The sequence below is a fragment of the Moschus berezovskii genome, chromosome 7 (genome assembly GCF_049115385.1).
Source record: "Moschus berezovskii isolate FMDL1 chromosome 7, NW_MosBer_1.0, whole genome shotgun sequence".
Taxonomy (NCBI): Eukaryota; Metazoa; Chordata; class Mammalia; order Artiodactyla; family Moschidae; genus Moschus; species Moschus berezovskii.
This window is the reverse complement of record NC_142466.1, coordinates 62,866,247-62,886,033: the sequence shown is the minus strand read 5'-3', so window position 1 is coordinate 62,886,033 and position 19,787 is coordinate 62,866,247. Positions and strand designations below refer to the sequence as shown.

The following is a 19,787-nucleotide window of genomic DNA, read 5'->3' as shown; positions in this document are numbered from 1 at the left end:
CATCCAATCACAGGGATCATCCCTGCGCCCCATGAAGGATGCTCACTTACAACTGATAGAAGCAATTAAATTGTACTTTCGAGTCAGTAGTACACTGTGACCCAACATCTTCCGATATACTAACAAAATAAAACAACCGATCCCACCTGGTTTCTCTGTATCCCCTTACTCTCTGCCACCAACAAAAAATATGCTGTGAAAATATTTCCTATAAGCACTTATTTTTAAGTTTCCACCTGGTATTTGCTAGAGAAGACACTAGAAGGACACACAGACTTCAGTGTTTATGTTTCTTCTGTAAACGTGAAAAAGTGCTCATATTTTTACCTCTGTCAGGAATGGCTGCATATTTAAAAGATATTAAAAATGTACAACTCTTGCCAGCAGTAAAGTTTAAGGACTTCAGGTATTTCTTTCAAATGCAATAGGAAAACTAAAATCATAAAGTTATTTTTCTTTTGAAAACTTTAGGATGGAGAGTATAGAAAATCCCTCTGACCACGATTCAATTCTAAAGAGAAAGAGCAATGTCTGACTTTAGTAATTTTTCTAATATAAGAAAAGTTAAATGGCATAGAAATCTCTGCCTGGAGGTACTCATACCTGGACATACACAAGTACTTATACAAGTACCCCAAAATGTAAATATTATTCCCAACTAAATACACTTGAACACTCTAGTACATACTCAATTCAGTCTAAAATAGGTCTTCCCTGTACTTTTTTCAACTCGGTTTAATAAGTGAAGAGCCAGAGACTGTGCAATGAAACAGGTACTCCTCTGTGTGGTTGGAGAGTCTTCTCTTGGTTGCTTCCAGTTAAGACATGTACTAATTTCCCTACTGATCTGAAGTGCTTATGAAGCTCAGCTTTCATACACTACTTAATGCACAGAAAGAGCAAGGCCATCAGTTATAAGTGACCTACCTAATACTACATTCCAAAGTCCCCAAATACACGGTTATTGGGATAAACTTGGTGACCACTATTTCCATCTCCCAGCTGAGTAGGATAGTAGTTGGAGAGGTGATATGGGAAAGGAAACTGCTTTAGTTTATCTACATGTGGTGTCTTCACTCTTGATTTCCTAATCTTTATTTTATGCCCATGAATAAAGCAAAGAAAATTGTCAAATAATAGATCCGTGCATTATACCTTGATTCTTTTAATTGCAAGAGTTTATTTCCAAACGAGAGCTTCAGAAGCAATCCCCCAAATCTTGATAGATATTTCTATCCATCTTTAAAACAAAATATTTGCCAAAGTGAAATAATTCACTTTCCTCTTTCTCTGAAAGTAAAAATCCTAAAAAGATTCATGTAAACACTAGAGGGAACAGAGAGGCATAGGTGATAAAAATGGCCAATCATAGATATTCTCCTCTGAAGACTACCTGACCATATCATATATGTTTACTGAACAGCTTCCATGTGCCAAGCACAGAGCTCATATTTAGATTTAGGACAAATCTGGTTATCAGCATAGTGAAAAACAGCAGCACTTGGAAAGTAGAAAAAACAAACTAACAAAAACCCTGCAGAAGATCCTGGGAACTAGCTAATACTCAAAGTGAATTTATGGACAAAAATTTTTATGGCATTTTCTACCTTTTACTTTCCAACACTCAACAATGGCTGCTCAAAACTTCCAAGAAACTGAAAGCCAAAGGAATACATGTCCACTTATCCAACACGCGTATCTCATTCCATTCATGCACCCATTCGTTAAACTCAAGTTTTTAAAAGCTCTTACCCTGTGCCATTTCTGTACATTACTTAAATATTTCCATATAACTGAAATATCATCTCCTTCACATTAAGTATTCAAAGAACAGTTCCATGAGAGAGAGATGCAGAAAATACATCTTGTTAGAACCTTTCTACCATGAAGATCACTCAACTCTTGCTTCATAAACTGGATTCCAACCGCCAAGATTAGCAAAGATGCCTTAGGCAGCAGGGATATCTTTCTGACTTGGCATTAAAATCAGGTACATTTACTGAGAAAACCAGAAACACACCAGTGAACCGTAACACTGACATCAGATGCTTTTATAGAAACTCTTGCTAAAAAGCTAAAATGACAATGGAAGTCATGATTCAGCTCCTTCCTTTTCTATCATGGCAATGGCCATGGGCTAATACCACAACTGAACTTTACCTGTAGTTCAGGATTTTACTTCCCTATTTCTGCTTACAACTGTGAATCATGTGGCACTTAAGGACTTTTTCAACAGGAGCTCCCTAAGACAAAGAATGCATCTTCCCCTGTGAGTCCTGAAAGCACCAGAAACACTTGGACACTGCTCACTCAGCCACACAGTAATACTGTATCACACCCTGAAGAATCAGCAGGAAGGGCAAGGATCATAAAAGAATGAACACTGGAGGAAGAAAACCCAAAATACTCTCACAAGTGCACCCAAAGAGGCACTGTTTTTCCATTTTCAAATTTTAACACATAAGCTCTCTGGCTCAGAAGATACAGCAAGCTTTCACATCTTCTTAGAACCGTGATGGCTTTCCCATTATGTCTGCCCTCTCTTCCTCTTGTCTTCCCCTTCCCCATCTGCTCCTCTCCTCCCACTCCACCCACATCTCATTTCCTCTCCCACTTCCTGCCGATCTCCTCTGTGGCCTCACCGCAAATAGTGACAGCCACTCTAGCCCCAGTAAATCTGGAGGAGGAAGAGTCCTGTGACCAGTCTCACTGCTCAAGCTGCTCACTCAGATACAAACTCCCAGTCTGAACTTTCTATCAGTATCACCAAGTAAGGCGCCACTAGGAATGTATTAATAAGCCATGGGTCTCTGAGAGAGGAGCCTCCAACTGGGATATGGAAGAGGAAAAAAAAGGTGGGGCGAGGGCTCAGATATTTATTCTTTAAAATACTGTGATTTATCATTTTCTAAAAAAATAAAAAAAAAAAAGCCAAACAAAAATACCTCAATTCTGATTATGGCTGCACAACTCTGGAAATTTACTAAAAATTACTGAATTGCACACCTAAAATGATTTTATGATGTGTAAATTACATCTCAATAAAATACTGTGATTCAGGGAACCATACATGCATGGTTGTAAAAAAGGACTAGTAAAACGAAACTCTGTACATTAAATCACTTGCCTACTTAACTTTCATCATCATAAAATTACCTTTTGCACTTAATCAGTTGAAGTACTGAAAACATTTCTTCCTACAAGAAAGACTAAAACAATATAAGCTTATGTAAGTCCAATAAAGCCTACTGAAAATCAGGCATTTACAAACCACTAGAATATATATTCCTTATATGTTGAACGCATGTTTCTCAGAGGGCCCTATTAGGACGATACCTGCCATGGCAATACTTTGGGGAATGGCAATAAAAATTTTTTAAATCTAAAAAAAAACTTTAAAACACTATATCATAACTTAAGATTTTTTAAAATTATCTCTCTTTTTCATAGGGGTAGTAAGGACAGATATATATAAGGAACTAGGTTTCTTCTCCAGATATGCGGAGCTGCAAAAGTGAGCAAGAGATAATGCCACTCCTTCCCCCACACATATATCTTCCACAGATGGCACAGTGGTAAAGAATCCGCCTGCCAATGCAAGAGATACAGGAGGCGCAGGTCCATGCCCTGGGTCAGGAAGATTCTCTGGAGTAGGAAATGGCAACCCACTCCAGTATTTTGACCTGGAAAATTCCATGGACAGAGAAGCCTGGAGGGCTAGAGTCCACGGGGTCGTAAAGAGTTGGACATGACTGAGCACACACACGTCATGTCCCTCCCCTCCCCCCACACACACAATTCACACAGAGCATAATACAAGAATTTAAACTACAAAGGAAGATTATTAGCAGGAATGGTCAACACAGTTCCTGAGGCAACAAGGAAAGGCTTTGTTTTCTTATTCATTCATTCAATTATTTATTAAGCACCTACTGTGTGTGAAGCACTCTGGTAGGAACCGAGATTAATGAATAAGACAGTGAATACTCAAGAGGTTTTGTAATTACAATTGCAGGATAGTTTGTTTCCACAAAGATGACGACAGGATGCTACACAACTGCTCATCAGAAAAACAGCTAATCAAACCTTAGAGCTGTAGGAAGATGAAGTGGACCTAACAACTGAGACTAGGAGAACGGGCAGGAGTTCTGTGAGTAAAAAGCAAGGAGAAATGAAGCGGAGACAGAGGGAACAGCTTGGATAACGTCCTGAAGTATGAAGAAGCACGTCTATCAAGGAAGAGAAAGATATGTGGCTGCAGAAGGACGGTGGAGGAGGGGACAAAGTTGGAAAGATAAGTAAAGATAGGATTCTGAGGCCTTTCCTGGGCATAGCAAAGACACACAAGGAAAACTCTTCCAAGTGGAAGAGGTATTCACAAAAAGGACAACAAAGGTAGGCTTGTGAAGTCATCTGAGTATGGTGCAGGCATACTCCACAGAACCACATACTAGTGGGGAGTGAACTCTGCGAGGCAGGAAGAGGCCAAACAGTGAAAAGCTTTGCATGACAGGCAAAGAAGCTGGACTTTACCCTGGAGAGATACTTCTGATTTAAAATCTTTAAGCCGCTGAGTGCTATCAGTTCTGCATTTCAGTCAGATGGATCTGGTAATAGTGAAGAAGCTGGATGGCAGTGGGGTGAACCACATTAGAGGGAGAGAGCTAATGCAATATTCTAAGGGGAAAGATACTGGGGCCTGAACTCACAACCTCATGCACAAGTTTTATCCATTTTGGGGCAATGGGCTCTATCACTGAGTAGAATTCGACCTCCCTGTAACTTCTTCCCCCCCAACTTGCCTCTAATTTCTCTTCCACAGTAGTGCACCTCAAAGATTTGAAAATGGCATGATGCATGTTTTCAGTATTCTCCATTCCAGGTTAAACATCTCGAGGTCACTGTCTCTCAGAGACCCATCCCTCTAGATACTCCTCTGGTTGTGCCCAACATGCCCATCCAGACTCAAGTGGATCCTGAGCAGATCAAACCCCAGTAAAAGTGTCACTCCATGTCTATTAAGTCAGACTAAAACCCACTGAGCCTTTTCCAGCAGTTTACTAACACAAATAAGCTTTAAATTTAACCAAAATCCTTCCAGTAAGTCTTTCCTAAATATTATTCCAAGAAATGTTAGTCCCCTAAGAAATTAGGTATTACTTACACAAAATTTTAGAACTCATAAGATTTAATTCAACTAACATCAGGCAAACTGTTCATCTGCTCAGTTTCAAATCTCAAAAGAGGGCAAATACGTATGCAGGCCTTTCCAAACAATTTTGGCTGTGGAACTTTGGCTCTCAGAACGCACTTTGTCTTTCTCGTCCTGACCATGTGGCCTTGTCTTCTTCATTCTCACTCACAAGCAGGCAGGGCATTCTTTACTGATACGTCCAATAAGCTCTACAGGTCCAGAGCCTTCCAACACAAAACTCTGCAAAGTTGGAAATGTTCTAATCTGCGCTGTAGTGCCTAGCCACTTATGGGTGGATATTGAGCACGCAAAACCTGACTACTGTGACTGAGAAACTGAACAATATTTAACTTTGAAAAGTCAAAGTGAAAGCATTAGTCACTCGAGTCATGTGCACTCTCTGAGACCCCATGGACTATAGCCCTCCAAGCTCCTCTGTCCAAGGGATTCTCCAGGCAAGAATACTGGAGTGGACTACTATTCTCTTCTCCAGGGGGACTTCCCGACCCAGGGATCAAACCTGTCTCACCTTGTAGACAGACTCCTTACTATCTGAGGCACAAAGCCACTCATATTTAACCTTAATTTAAATCTAGATAGCCACTTATGGCTATGGCTACTATACTGGACAATGAAGCTCTAACCTAAGGTACCACAAAGCTTAGGTCCAATAATAATCCAACTGCTATCTAACAAAAAGTCAAAGAAATGAGTCAGGTTCTCAAATATGCACCAATTTTCTTGGACACATATTGATAAGAGTTGCTGCCTTTGGAAGGAGGCCCACATTTGATTGTGTTCAAAATAATGATTTGAATCATTTTTCTTTTTCTTATTAATATTCACAGATGCAAGGCAAAAAAGCCTACAGAAAAATGTTCCCCCTCTTGAGAACCATCTTTCAATTCCTAAGGGGAAGCAGGTTATGATGCTACCATAAGGATCTCACCAAGTATCCAACTGTCAATCAAAATACACGACCATACAGAACAAGCCAACTAGTCAACCACGGAACTTGGGGCAGGATTATGCTCTCTGACACCTCACTCAGTGTTGTAAGAAATAATGTTTTACAGAAAGGTTGCCCAGTGTAAAAAGTAGAAAACTGGTACAAATCCTCCAAAGCCCCAATCCAGGTGTATTAGTCATTTTAGGACATTCCTTAAATATAACAGCACTGCCACAACACATTTCCAACACTGATAAAATGGCATTGACTGCGAAGCAGACGTGTCCGGTGAAGGTGGCTGGCACTTAATGAATGATCTCAGAAGATGGTCTTACAGGTGTCACTGCATACTTATCAGGGGATCTCTGGTGATTTCAGCCAAGCTCTCCTACATCAAACCATGTTATCCACAAGCCATTGATTCCTTACAAAGTTAACAAGGAATAAAACAAGGTAACCTGGTGCCATTATGAGGCGAGAACACTGCCACCAGTGCATGTAACCACTGCATTTTGTTCAGTTCCTCCCTAAGGCACAATATGGAAGTGACTGATCACATTTTTCAACTTCTATTTTACAGTTTTTCTATACATGCAAAATGCAGTTCTGAGTAATTCAGTATCATGTTAAGCTAGGTGCCAAAAAAAAAAAAAAAGCACTACACATACAACCATCTCTCATAACATAGTGAAAGGTTTTGTTTTTCACCAAATTAAAAGGACCAAATTTATAGCAGCAGCAGCAGAAATATGAAACAGAAATTCATGTGTCATTTGATTTGACTGGCTATCTTAGTCTATTGGAACTTAAATGCATGGTATCAGTACTATATAATTGTAATTACTATATAATTGTGTATTATTTTCTACTATTTAAATGCAAGGCAGACTACCTAAATAAACCTATAGAATTCTGGTGAAAACACAACTACTTGGTACTACTTACTACTCATTGGAAAAGCTAACAAGGAAATAAAAAGTTTTGAGTTAAAATTAAATTTGTCCCCAAAAGCATTCAAGTTGGAATATTCCCTTTTCTTTATATAAATATAAGAACAAAAGTAAAAAGGCTTAAAATTTTTACTTCTAAAAATTCTAATGATCAGAGAGCTTTTTTGTTAAAATGATTTGAATTCTTTTTTTTTTTTCCAAGTTAATATTCACAGATCCAAGGCAAAAAGAGCTGTTCACTCCAATCTGGGCTCCTCCACAGCCTCCAAGAAGCCTGCTTTCTGCTTAAAGAACTCAGGGAATAAAAAACCTTAGCAAAGGAATTGCAAAGGTCTAGAGAAGGAGGGTAATATTTATCTCCTTGGCACTGAAGGCCCTAGAAACAAGTTGTAACAACCTGCTGAAAACAAGTTAAAGATGAATAATGCCATTTCTCCAAATCTAATGATGACCATGGTTTAATAAATGGGAATTAGGAAGCCACTGGTCCTAAGGAACCACTTCCTGTTCTTTCACCCTGTCCAGTAAGGTACAAACATACCTTTCAGGTTACTTCAGGCTGTGGATACAAATGGCTTGAAGTCCAAGACACTAAAATGGATCAAATTTGATCCTGCAAAACAATCAACCTGAGCTACTTTTTCTGAGATGTCTTAAAATTCCACAAAACCAAGAATGACTTAACCAATTTATTTTCCATGATTTGGAGGGGAAGGAAATTGTCAAAAAATTTTGATTCCATTTTCTCCAGCTCAAGGACAAGATGTATGCACAAAAGTATGTCTGAGATAGATGAGGGGTATGTCTGAGATAGATATAATTTTAAGGGCTCACAAATGTTCCACTTATTAGAAGCGATTTCCTTAACAACAACTTTTCCAGTTTCAAGCAGCATTTTCCTTCCAGCAAGGCTACTGTAAAATATGGTAGGCCTATGAGTGACCTCCTATATCCCATTCTTCAGTTGAGAGGTATCTTCACAAGTCTCTGTGTTTTCATAAAGTATGGGCATAAACACAGGCTTTGCATCTAGATCTAGACAGCCCACAGGGCCCATCACTGTTTATGTCCTGTTTCTTTTCACCCTCTGTGGATGTATGAATGATAAACAATACCTGATGGGTGACTCTTTTCCCTACAGTTTAGACCCTGGAGGAGATTTCTATAACAAGAACTATGCATTATCTTTTATGTGATTGCTAAAATATAGGTTGTGCTGATTATATAGAAGGAAATGGCAACCCACTCCAGTGTTCTTGCCTGGAGAATCCCAGGGACGGGGGAGCCTGGTGGGCTTCCGTCTATGGGGTCACACAGAGTCGGACACGACTGAAGTGACTTAGCAGTAGCAGCAGCTGATTATATAGTCAGAGCTAAAGTTTGTAACAAACACATACCACTGGTTCAATATGACTTCCCTTCAAATCAACACTGGCAATAATAATAATGCTCACTATTTTATGCATAGCATTGTATCTAGAAACAATTGCTATCTGTCTCCTGAAATCCTTTCTCTTCTGTTAGTGTAAGTTTTAGGTGGGCATACTCGGCGAGGACTACACTTCCAAGTCTCCCTTGCGACTAGCTATGGGCACATAACCAGGCACTGGATATTGCAAAGTGAGCACAAATGGGAGCAGCATTCACATCATGTCCTTAAAAAAGAGAAAGCACATGTCCTGTCTCATCCTTCCTGCTGGCTGGGGGAGGACATGGTGGTGCTGGGCATGATGAACATCAATATAGAAGGAAGTTGACTTTACAATATTGTGGAGTCACCAAATTAGCTACAGGTGCTTCCATGCAAACTGGTATTTGAAAGGAAAACAAACTTGCCCAAATCACTGTTCCTTCAGTCTCCTTAACAGCAGTCTGATACCCAGCTAGGTCTTCTACATGATCACTAGTCCACAAAGGTCCGTCTAGTCAAGGCTATGGTTTTTCCAGTGGTCATGTATGGATTTGAGAGTTGGACTATAAAGAAAGTTAAGCACCGAAGAATTGATGCTTTTGAGTTGCGGTGTTGGAGAAGACTCTTGAGAGTCCCATGGACTGCAAGGAGATCCTACCAGTCTATCCTAAAGGAGATCAGTCCTGGGTGTTCATTGAAAGGACTGTTGTTGAAGCTGAAACTCCAATACTTTGGCCACCTGGTGTGAAAAGCTGACTCATTTGAGAAGACTCTGATGCTGGGAAAGATTGAAGGCAGGAGGAGAAGGGGACGATAAGAGGATGAGACGGTTGGATGGCATCACCAACTAATCGACAACTAATGGGTTTGGGTAGACTCTGGGAGTTGGTGACGGACAGGGAGGCCTGGCGTGCTGCGGTTCATGGGGTTGCAAAGAGTCGGACACGACTGAGCGACTGAACTGAACTGAAGTCCTCATATAGCAACCCTGCAGTACAGGTGTCCCATTTTTCAGATAAGAAAACTTCAATCCAAAAAAAATAATAAAAGTATCATGTTCAACATGATAAAAGAAGCAAATGGCTAAGCCAGGATCTGGTCCCAAGTCTGCCTGACCTTGGGCTCTTAGTACACTGCTTCATGCATAACCTAATCTTTCAATGAACTCTGCTCCTTATTAGGGAAGCAACAAGTTTCTGAAAAATACAAACATTACTCTGGGGAAAGAAGACTTTCAACTATCACATAATACATTACCATCTACTGACCTATTAGGGTTCTGAAGTTCTCAAATGTCTTAAGAACACCTGTTGGTCACCATGAAACATACTCCATAACCATCTGAAAAATAAACTGTTCCATTTTATAATTCAAGGGGGGGAAAGTCCAAAAAGCACAAATGTCTCCTAAGTAAGATCCTTAGCTTGCGCCCAATATTTACTTAATGCTTAATCTAATAGGATAAGAGAATACTTACTGGTTTCCCAAAAATATTCCCTCCATTCTGAAAGATGGTATTCCCTCCGTTCTGGAAGATGGTCTGTGTGAAGCTAACCACCCACTGCTGGAAGCAGCCCCTGGAGCTGCAGGCCTAGCTCACCTCACAGGAAGACAGCCAGCCAGCCCTTTTGGAAGCATTACCTTCAACTCCCCCCAGTTTTTACCAAGTCCCTCCTCTCCAAATGCCTTGAGACCCAAAATAAGCTGGAATAAAATTCATTTCCTAAGAAATGCTGAAACAATGACAACTACTGGCATTTACTATCCCCAGTGCTTTACATTTTAATACATACAATACACATTGCAAAAGGGGTTCCTCTCATGTATGGGAATATTACAACTCACAGAGATGAACTCTCCCAGCATAAAGTCAGCAAGAGGTAGAGTTGGTGGAAATGCCAAATTAGCAGAAACACTGTGCCCTGCTGCCAGGGTGTAACAAGCAGCACATAGTTTTCAATCTACGTTAGAATCTCCCTAAATGTATGTCCCTGGAAAGGGGGCAAGAGGACACTGGAGATAAGTCCCTAAGTATGGACTTATACGGGCATTCTTCAATTTAGATGAGGGCTCCTAAGGTCTAAGGGTCTTCAAGCTATATCCTGAAATCACTGATGAAAAAAGAGAGTTCATCCACAGAAACTACTTGGAAAAACAAAATTAACTCCAGCTAAGCCGCCAGGTATTTAAAACAGCCAGTCTCCCAACAGCGGTGAGAAATTTTTTCTTTTTTTGATAGTTCTATGGGTAGAACACAGACCCCATCCAAAATCACTGCATCTCCTGAGGTGAGCTCTACAGGTTGAACACCTTGAAAAGCTGTCACCCTTCTGGATCTTTGCTGGTTGGGGAGAGACAGGTATTTGCTAAATGGGAAAACTATTTTTGGGAGCCAGAAGAGAATCACCCTTGAGGCTATCTAATATGCCTCACTGAATTTTCAGCTAGTTCACAACCCTGGGTTGTTTTAATGTATACCTTTTTCCTCTGTAAGGACATCAGAGAGGAAAATAAGCAATACTCATTCTTCCAAAAAGCAGTGAGTAAAAGGGGAGGAGGCCTGGCTCCAGGTCCTCTTAGAAGTAAACTCAGAGCTTCTCAGCTGTTGCTCAGCTACTATTGCCAGTCAGCCTCAATAGCTGCTTATTATTATGTGCCAAGCTGCACACGGACAATCCCAGGTAATCCTCACAGCAATCATATGTGCTCCATGCTATTATTAACATCATCCTATTGATGAGGAAACTGAGGCTTAAAGAGGCAAATCACTTGTGAAAGGTCACCCAGTTTAACTAGGTTATAGTAAGCCACGCAATTTGTAACAGGGAGCCCAGCACTGGACTCAGACATAACCATCTTCATCCCTGATCATCTCCTGCTTATGGAACTGCCAACAGTTCCTCCTCAGCAAACGAGACTTGAAGTGAGACAGAGAACTTCCCATTTACTACTTTGAGATTTGCCTTTTAAAGAAGAAATCTGAGGGCCACAGGATATAAAGAAGTCTTACCCATCCCCTAACGCCAAAAGAAAGTGGGAGAAAAGAGCAGCTTCAGGTAGATGAGGACTCACTCATAGGTTTCTTGAAATCCTGATTTAAGGATCCTGTGAAATTTTTAAGAGTTGTAAGAGATGATTACTCACTTCATGTAAACAGTTGGCAATATCTCTGGGACTCTGAAAGTAGCTGTGAGCACAGTAAGCACATCACTGAAATAGAGATGGGCTATAATTTTTTAAAGTGTTTTAGTGAAACCTAATAAGAAAATACTTTTCTCTGATATTACATACGTAGACATACTCCAAACCCTTGAGCTATAATTATACAATTTATTTCCCCCCAAAAGTCTTGCAGGTAAAACTAAATTTATTCAATAGTTGTCATCCAGTACTATATATACATTTTTTTAATTTTAGAAAATGCAGTATACTAGACACAAGCTACATTAAGTAGGTACATTAATCAGCACAAGGGAGCTAAATTAAAAACAGACTTATTTAGATGTCTGGAAATTTACCTCCTGTTCCTGCAAAACTCCAGAAAATGCCTCCAATCACTGTCCTGTAGCTTACACACTATAGTCTTCAGGACTAGTCTTTTTGTTTCTAAATACTTTTAGAAATAAAACCACTTATTATTTACTTTTAGTTTCATTTAATTTTTAAATAAAATATTTCACAATGAATTCTTAACACCGCAGCTGCCATCCTGGCAGCAAGACTGTCACACAGAGAGCTGGTGTTAAGAGATCAGATTAAAAGCCTTCAGTCCAGCACCAAGTGACGCTTGCAGCCATGCAAGAGTGATTTTCCATGCCTCTGAAGAGACAGGAAATAGAATTCATCTTCCTCTAATAACCTGTCTCCTCCCCACCCTCCAGATTACAGTCCATCTGGCCTCAAGATAGAAGCGAGGAGTGTGACACTCACAGAATGCCCAGAAGAGGAAACAAGGTGGGCAGTGTTCAGACACAAAACATCACAGAGGTCTGGAATGGACAGGAACAAACATGTCAGAAGCCCACACATTAAAGGATAGACACACACCTTAGGAAACTAAAAAAAGAAAAGCCAATTAGATCCAAAGCAAGCAGAGGAGAAGACATATACAGAATCAGGACTTAGAAAACTGTGACACAGGTCATTCATGACACATGTCAAGGATTTCAAGCAAGAAATGTCAAAAGAATTAGGGAAATAAATAGCAGTGAGATTATGACGCCCCTCCTGCCAGCTTAAAGCAGAAAAGGAGTTGCCAGTATCTCCCTACGGTTTTCCTCTACAGGGTACGACTTCCTGAGCCAATTAATTCCAGTCCAGTCTTGCTCAGCACCACTACCATTACACATCCTGTTCCTACCGGGCCTGCTCACACAAACAACATAACTCACGTGGGAAAACGACCTACTGGCAAATGAGCTAGCTCCACCAACACCCTAAGATCTCCTCCCACATGTGAACATAACCCCACAGATCCCGCAAAAAATGTCACGGGAATAAGCTGTACTGGTAATTATGTGTAGGAGTCTGTGCCTGAGGAAGTCTAAAATCTAACACCACCCCAAGAAAAATTCAGACTTCTCCCTCTGTCTTGGGAAACAACACCTCAGCCTGTTCATAGCACAATCGGTTACACATTCTTCCCACTGGCCATCTCCATAAAGCAGAGCTGCTTAAAGAGACACACGCTGGCCTGGATCAGGCAAGGGGCAGCCAGGCTTCCTAAAGAAATGCAAATGGCCCCCTTTAGTGCTTTCACCAGTCCATGTAATCTGGTCAACAAGCAAATCCTGAGTAGAAATAGGTAAATGGGGATACAGTGGGTGGTTTTGTGGTCACAGCTAAAGGATGAGAAAGACAATACATCCTTTGTTGTTTGTGATCCACAAGAGCATTTGAATTCAGGATGTTAATTTAAGTCCACAGTTTGTGAATACGAGAGCCCCTAAAGGATATATTCCCACTGAAAGGTCATCATGGCTACTGAGATCTAACCCAATAATGACCAAATAAGAAGTCAGACAGGGATCCACATACCTCTAACCAAATGCATGTTCAAACACCGGCTTCATGCTAACCTCAGAGCATGCCCACTGGCAGGCAGGCAGGTGAACTGCCCTCCTGAAAAGCAACGTGACACAACGAAAGGGTAGGAGGAAAGTGCCTTGGTGCCTTCCAGCCCACGGCATCAAGCACTATGGCTGCACGGCATACAACTACTCCATTTATTAGCTTCTTCCTTATCACAGCTGATCTTACCTGAGCAAATGAAGAATTCAGTAGTCTAGAAGCAAAAAATTCCCTCTCCAGCGGCTGCACCCAAACTTTGTAACTACTAAAAGCAAGCAAGCAAGCAGAGGGGGAAAAAAAAGCCACCAGGACGCACAATGCAATAGAAATGCACCACCTCGCCCCACCTGTGCACACCTGTGGGCAGCGTGCACATGTCTACCAGCAGGAGCAGAAGCAAGCAAGGTAAGCTGCACGCTGGGGCGTGGCGAGGTGTGAAGGCCATGCTACTGAAAAATGAGTCCACTGAGTCCATCCTTTGTGTCTTTTCCCAAATGTACCCACTATATAAAGATTTCATCAGGTAATAAGAAGTAACTTTTGAAAAGCTGCTGGCCAAAAGTTACATTAGCTTGTTTACTATGAAAAGCCTTTATGTTTGATATAGCTTCTGCCAACTCTTAATGCTCAGTGACAATAATGTAGAACCAGCTATTGTCCTCTGGGTAATTTTTCAATCTGCCCTATTAGATACCATTATGACAAAGTCATAATTCTGAGCAACACTATGTAGTCCAACGACAGCAAAGTATTTTAACAACTGAATTTTGCTTAGCATATTAGAAAATACTCCATTATATAAAAACAACTATATTCCAATGGATGTTAATAAGATGTGCAAGTTGGAGTGCGAACACTGTGTCTCAGAAATATGCAATGCAAACACCAAGAGACAGACAAAGTCAAAGAGTCCGTTTTATCTGCAAAATCACTAAAATGGTACCTTCTAGCCCAATGCTTGAAACCATCTGCCTTACCTCTTGGGACAGGAAAGGAATGACTTGTGCACAGATAGCGTTCAGCCTCTTGACAATCTCTGCCTGCAAAAAAAAGAAAAAAAAAAAGGAAAGGAAAGCAATAAAGAGAACAGTCAGCTGGTTACAAACTCCCGAAATATTAGCAGGATGATATTAAAACACACTTTATATTCTGGCAGGAGTATTTCCTAAGGAAGAGGCAAACTATCATCAGCAAGCCCATTAGAAGGAGGCAGTGACAACAGTGCCACGTTAATACCACAATTTATTAACCAGCATTCATCTTAAAAATCAATCTTCAAGCAGCAGGACAACATAAAAAGGAATTTAATTTTTATGACTGGAAATCTGTTTTCAAAAGCGTTTAACAGGACCCTTATTCATTCTATGTGGTTCTTTATAAAACCTTGTCTTTGAGTTTAGATGGTAAAGATACATCCTTCCCTACACCCCAACTTTTCTCAATAACTCACTGGACTTCTACATTTGTGGCTTTTGCTTTAAACATCGGCACTGGCATTTCATGATCAAATCTCCAGCCTTCCAAATGAACAGCACCCAACCCACCCACATGACCTAATTAATTCAGATCCTTAGTTATACACTGCTGGGAAATGCTATGTTTTCCTCAACCATTAAAACTTCCAAATGTGCACCATCAGGGTTTTCAGTGTGCAAAAAAGCAATTGTTTATATATGGAGACTAACCTCGGGAACATTAATTACCACTGTATTATACTATAGAGCTGCAAAAGTCTCAATAATGTCAGATAATACTTTATTCTCTATTAATTTTGTAAGTGTTCAAATTTTAGACAAATAGCATGCTACAGTAAATTAAAAATAAAAAAGAAATACCAATACATTTTCTATAAAAAGCTACCCAGAGCTTCACTGATCTTCACCTTAATTTATATTAAAAAATGGCTCCTTATATAGTTTAATGACATGTAGACACAGGGTTTTTATACACAGACATACAAAAATTATTTTCCAGTTTTATTGAGATATAATTGACATACAACACTCTATAAGGTTAAGGTGTACAGCATAATGATTTGACTTACATGAACTGTGAAAAGATGATTGCAGTTAAGTTCAGTTAACATCTATCAAAATAGCCTATTTTTTAATGACAGAGTAGGGAAAAGGAGAGGCAAGAACTGATGGGAGACAGAAAACAAAAAGCAATTACTATCCCTAAGACATTCTTAACATAAATTCCATCCACAGTCAGTTCCTCATTCTATAAGAGGACAAAAATTCTCCTTTTCTTGCTAAGTCATAACCAGAATGACAGCGACACTCTACTTGTGCAATCTAGATTTCCTTCTTTCCTCAGCAACCCTTTTGACTTTGTGGCTAGGCGATCTTTTAAATACTTGCACCTTAAAAACTTTGCCAGCCAAGAGAAAACACAAATTCACCATGAAGTTTCAGACCTCAGCTTTCCATTCCAGCCTGCATTCCTAATAGGATGGACAAAAACCCAGCACCAATAAGCAGCAATGAATAAGGACCCAACTGTGCTGACCTGATTTAATTTACTGCCCTGGCCCCGTGGAGCATTTAGCTATCCTTTAAGAATGCTTAAACCACCATGAAAAGCTGCAATGGGAATCACCAAACCACTCTCCACCTGGATGAACATACCACAGTGGTTACAGGGTGAAATTCCAGCGCGAGCTGAGAAAATAGAGTAGCATTCACCAGACTGAAAGCACTAGTCTCAGAGGCATTTGGTTGTTAAGCTTTTTGTAGGGAGAGGTGGAGCGGTAGAGAATAAAAGATAATGAGACACTTTGGGGCAGACCAAACTGATGATTCTAATGCTCAGAACCATCTGCCAAGCATATTTTCCTCATTATGTTGTTTACATAAATAAAATAGTCCCTTGCTAGGAGGGTTGAAAATGTGTGGGCACATAAGAAAACTGAGTTCTTTAGTTTGCCTACATAATCTAGGCAATAAAAACTACTCTAAGGAAACTCACTCATCTGGCAAAATAAAAACCAAGAAGTATTCATTTTGCTACTTTAATTTGGGGCCGAGGCTAAGTCTGAGCAACTATGAAAAAGCAAATCTACACTTCCTCAAAAATAAATGTAGAAAAGTCAGAAAGTCCTTTTATTGATTCATGTATGTTAACACACTTACACAACAGAACGGGGGGTGGCGGGGGCAGAAACCTTCCAAACTTTGTCTTTAAAGGTCTCCTTTTGTCTAAAAGACTTCTTAATTTCTCTAAGTTGTCACGCCAATGGATCTTCCTGGTCTGACTAATTGGCATCAGGGGGGTTGGATGCGTGTGTGTGATTTCATAAAATTAAGCAGGTCATTCCTCACTTTGAAAGCTAAAGTTGCCTCGGAAACACTGCTGCTTCCATGGTCATCTCATTTTGCCTCTTTTGTCCCATAGGACCCAGCTTTAGGGAGGCATCATTTATTTACAGGCCTTTCCACTGGGCTTCACCGATCAGCCAATAATACTGTGGACACACACTTCTAATGGCCTATGTTTTGAAACTGAGTCTAATTTAATGGCGTGGGGCCCAAACTCCTTTTCCAGCACAGCCATTAAAGGATGTAGGTTATTGCTGTTGTCACCATTGATATTTGTCATTGTAATGTAATTAGGGCCCTAAAATGATGCATTACAGCCCTTGGCACAGCTTCTATTAAAATCTTTTCTTCTGCTCACTGAACTGCGACCTGCTTTCTGATGAATAACAGACAGACAGCTTTAGGGTAAGGAGCAGATTCATCAAAGAAGTATTTTTCAGCTTTGCGGAAAGAAAGGGAGTAGGGGGGTGGGGAGGCAACCTAGGAGGAAAAGCACCAGGGGAGGAAAAGCCACAATACACATTTGAATTTCATCTGACCACTTGAAATTCTGATTGCATCTGACGAATCTTGCTTAGACAATATATTCCCAGTCTTCGAATCTCATGGTTAATCAGGGCTCTAATCTGCTATCCATCAGCCTATGCCAGCTCTGTAACTTCCAATCAAATTTATAGGTGAAGCAGCTCATGCATCCCTGAGCAAGTCCATTCACAAATAGCCCATTTAAACGGGCAGAGATTCTGAAATACTGCTGTGGGGCTTTCTGGATGTTATCATGGTATGCAGTGCTTTATGGAACTGCTAACTATTGCCTTCGGATGCCCATGATATTCCAAAACAGCATTAATGGCCCCCATAAAAGAACAATTGCTCATGCCAAAATATAACAAAATTATTGTTTTTGCAGCCATAGTTTGTCAAATACGTTAACAATTTTGACACTTTTATTACAACTTCCTCAATCCATCAAGATATTCATTTTTTTTTAATTCCACACATATTTTCCTACCCTCAATTCACTACCATTCTATCTCCTCTTCCTATAATTTCCCACCTTTATGGCACCCTCCAATAAGAACCAACAAAAATAATGACCATCCCACTAAAAAAAAACAAAAACCTGTTTGCACAAAATATTTTAGGAAAAGGCAACTTAACAAAAAGGGCGTTCTATGAAAGTCCCCTGGTTACAGACTTGACACCTAGCACACGAATGCTGACAGGCTAACTAACTCCCCAAAGTGGTTATGGCCAGTAGACTGGCAGCATGACCAGTTAGTAATGAAACAGAAAAACACTGAGAAAACTATTTATCCACTTTTTCTTCACACTCCAACTCAAGAATCATTGCAAAATTTATTAACTACCTTGCATCATGGGAAAGCAATGTCATGCACTGAAAAGAATGTCACAATTCAATCCCTTAAAATGTATCAAATACTAAAACACATTATATCACATAAGTTCTTTATTACTTGTAAAAAATTACATTATTTAAGACAAAAAACTAGTTAAGCCTACACTTGAACTGAATTACATCCCCTCAAATCATCCTAATAAAATATTTCTTATTTTGATTATTTCTGCCTATATGATTTCCTTAAAAAATAAATTTTACTTTAATGACATAATAAATGAAAGTACTTTATCAAAGACATGCACCAAAAGTAACTGTTTAAAAAAATGTTTGTGTTTTTGTTCTCTCATCAAAATAGGAACAACACTACTATAAAGTATTGTTGAAGTAAAACAGAATAACAAAACAATACTATTCCAGTAACCAATGGGGTGAGAGAGGGGTGCAAAAAAACAATTATAGTTTCAGGAAAACATTCTCAAAGAGTAACATTTCACAATTAATCTGTTTTTATACGGCAGTTTCTCTGCCAAAAAAATTTAAGATGAATCTGTTTATTGTATTGTTTATCAAGAACACACACCATATACATAAACACACACAAAAAAAAAAAACTGGAAAAAAAATCCCGATTCTGTCTGAAATGCTTTTCAGAGTTCAGTTCAGTTCAGTCGATCAGTCATGTCCGACTCTCCGCGACCCCATGAATCACAGCATGCCAGGCCTCCCTGTCCATCACCAACTCCCGGAGTTCACTCAAACTCATGTCCACAGAGTCGGTGATGCCATCCAGCCATCGTACAAATAAATCCAACTCTCTCCTTCCAGCCCCTTTCGCTACTATAGAACCAAGACTTTTTTTAAAATTTCAATCAGAAAATAAATTACCTTGATTTGTCATTGATTTGTTCTAAATTATTCGAGAAACAGTACAATTTCTAGAACTGATCCTGTCTGTCCACAGATTAAAAAATCAGAAGACTAAAGAGAAATTCTTCCCAACTTAATAAACATAGGAAAAAAACATGTGAGTTGTAGTATTCCTCTAAACTGACAACAAGTGTTTATCTTGTCATGAAAATTCAACTTTACAAAAGAGGTAAGAACATGTTAATAAATAAAATTAACTGTATGTTTTTAAAACCAGACTGGAATAAGGCTTAAAGATTTAGATCGAAGGTACTGTCAGCATTGCTAGCAAGCTGATAAACCAGATGCAAACAGGTGATTATTTTGCACAAAATATTTTATACTGCTCAATAAAGCAATATAATGAAGTAGTAACACTGTAAGAATCAATTTAACAGGACATCTGTAAGTTCCCTAAAGGACTGATTCAAACTAAGAAGACTTATTTTTTTTTCCTGAAAAGTATTAAGACAATTGTAAAAGCTCTCATCATTCTACTTCCTCTAACAAGAGGTACTATATAGAAGTACTTAATTATATTACCTTGAATGATATAAAAGTGCCAATAATCAAATATTTTTTATTCACTCCCCTCCCCTAGGGAGCAGCAATGAGTCTATTAAT

At 39.5% G+C, this 19,787-nt stretch overlaps 1 protein-coding gene across 6 annotated transcripts in view; it reads right to left on the bottom strand.

The window, feature by feature from the left end:
• TLE4 (TLE family member 4, transcriptional corepressor) overlaps nt 1-19,787 on the bottom strand; it is a 153,542-nt gene that overhangs the window by 98,197 nt on the left and 35,558 nt on the right. For all 6 annotated transcript variants that reach the window (XM_055426929.2, XM_055426930.2, XM_055426933.2 and 3 more), the window contains exon 5: nt 14,552-14,614. In XM_055426929.2, the coding sequence (XP_055282904.1) occupies nt 14,552-14,614 (63 nt within the window). The remainder of the gene's footprint in view (nt 1-14,551; nt 14,615-19,787) is intronic.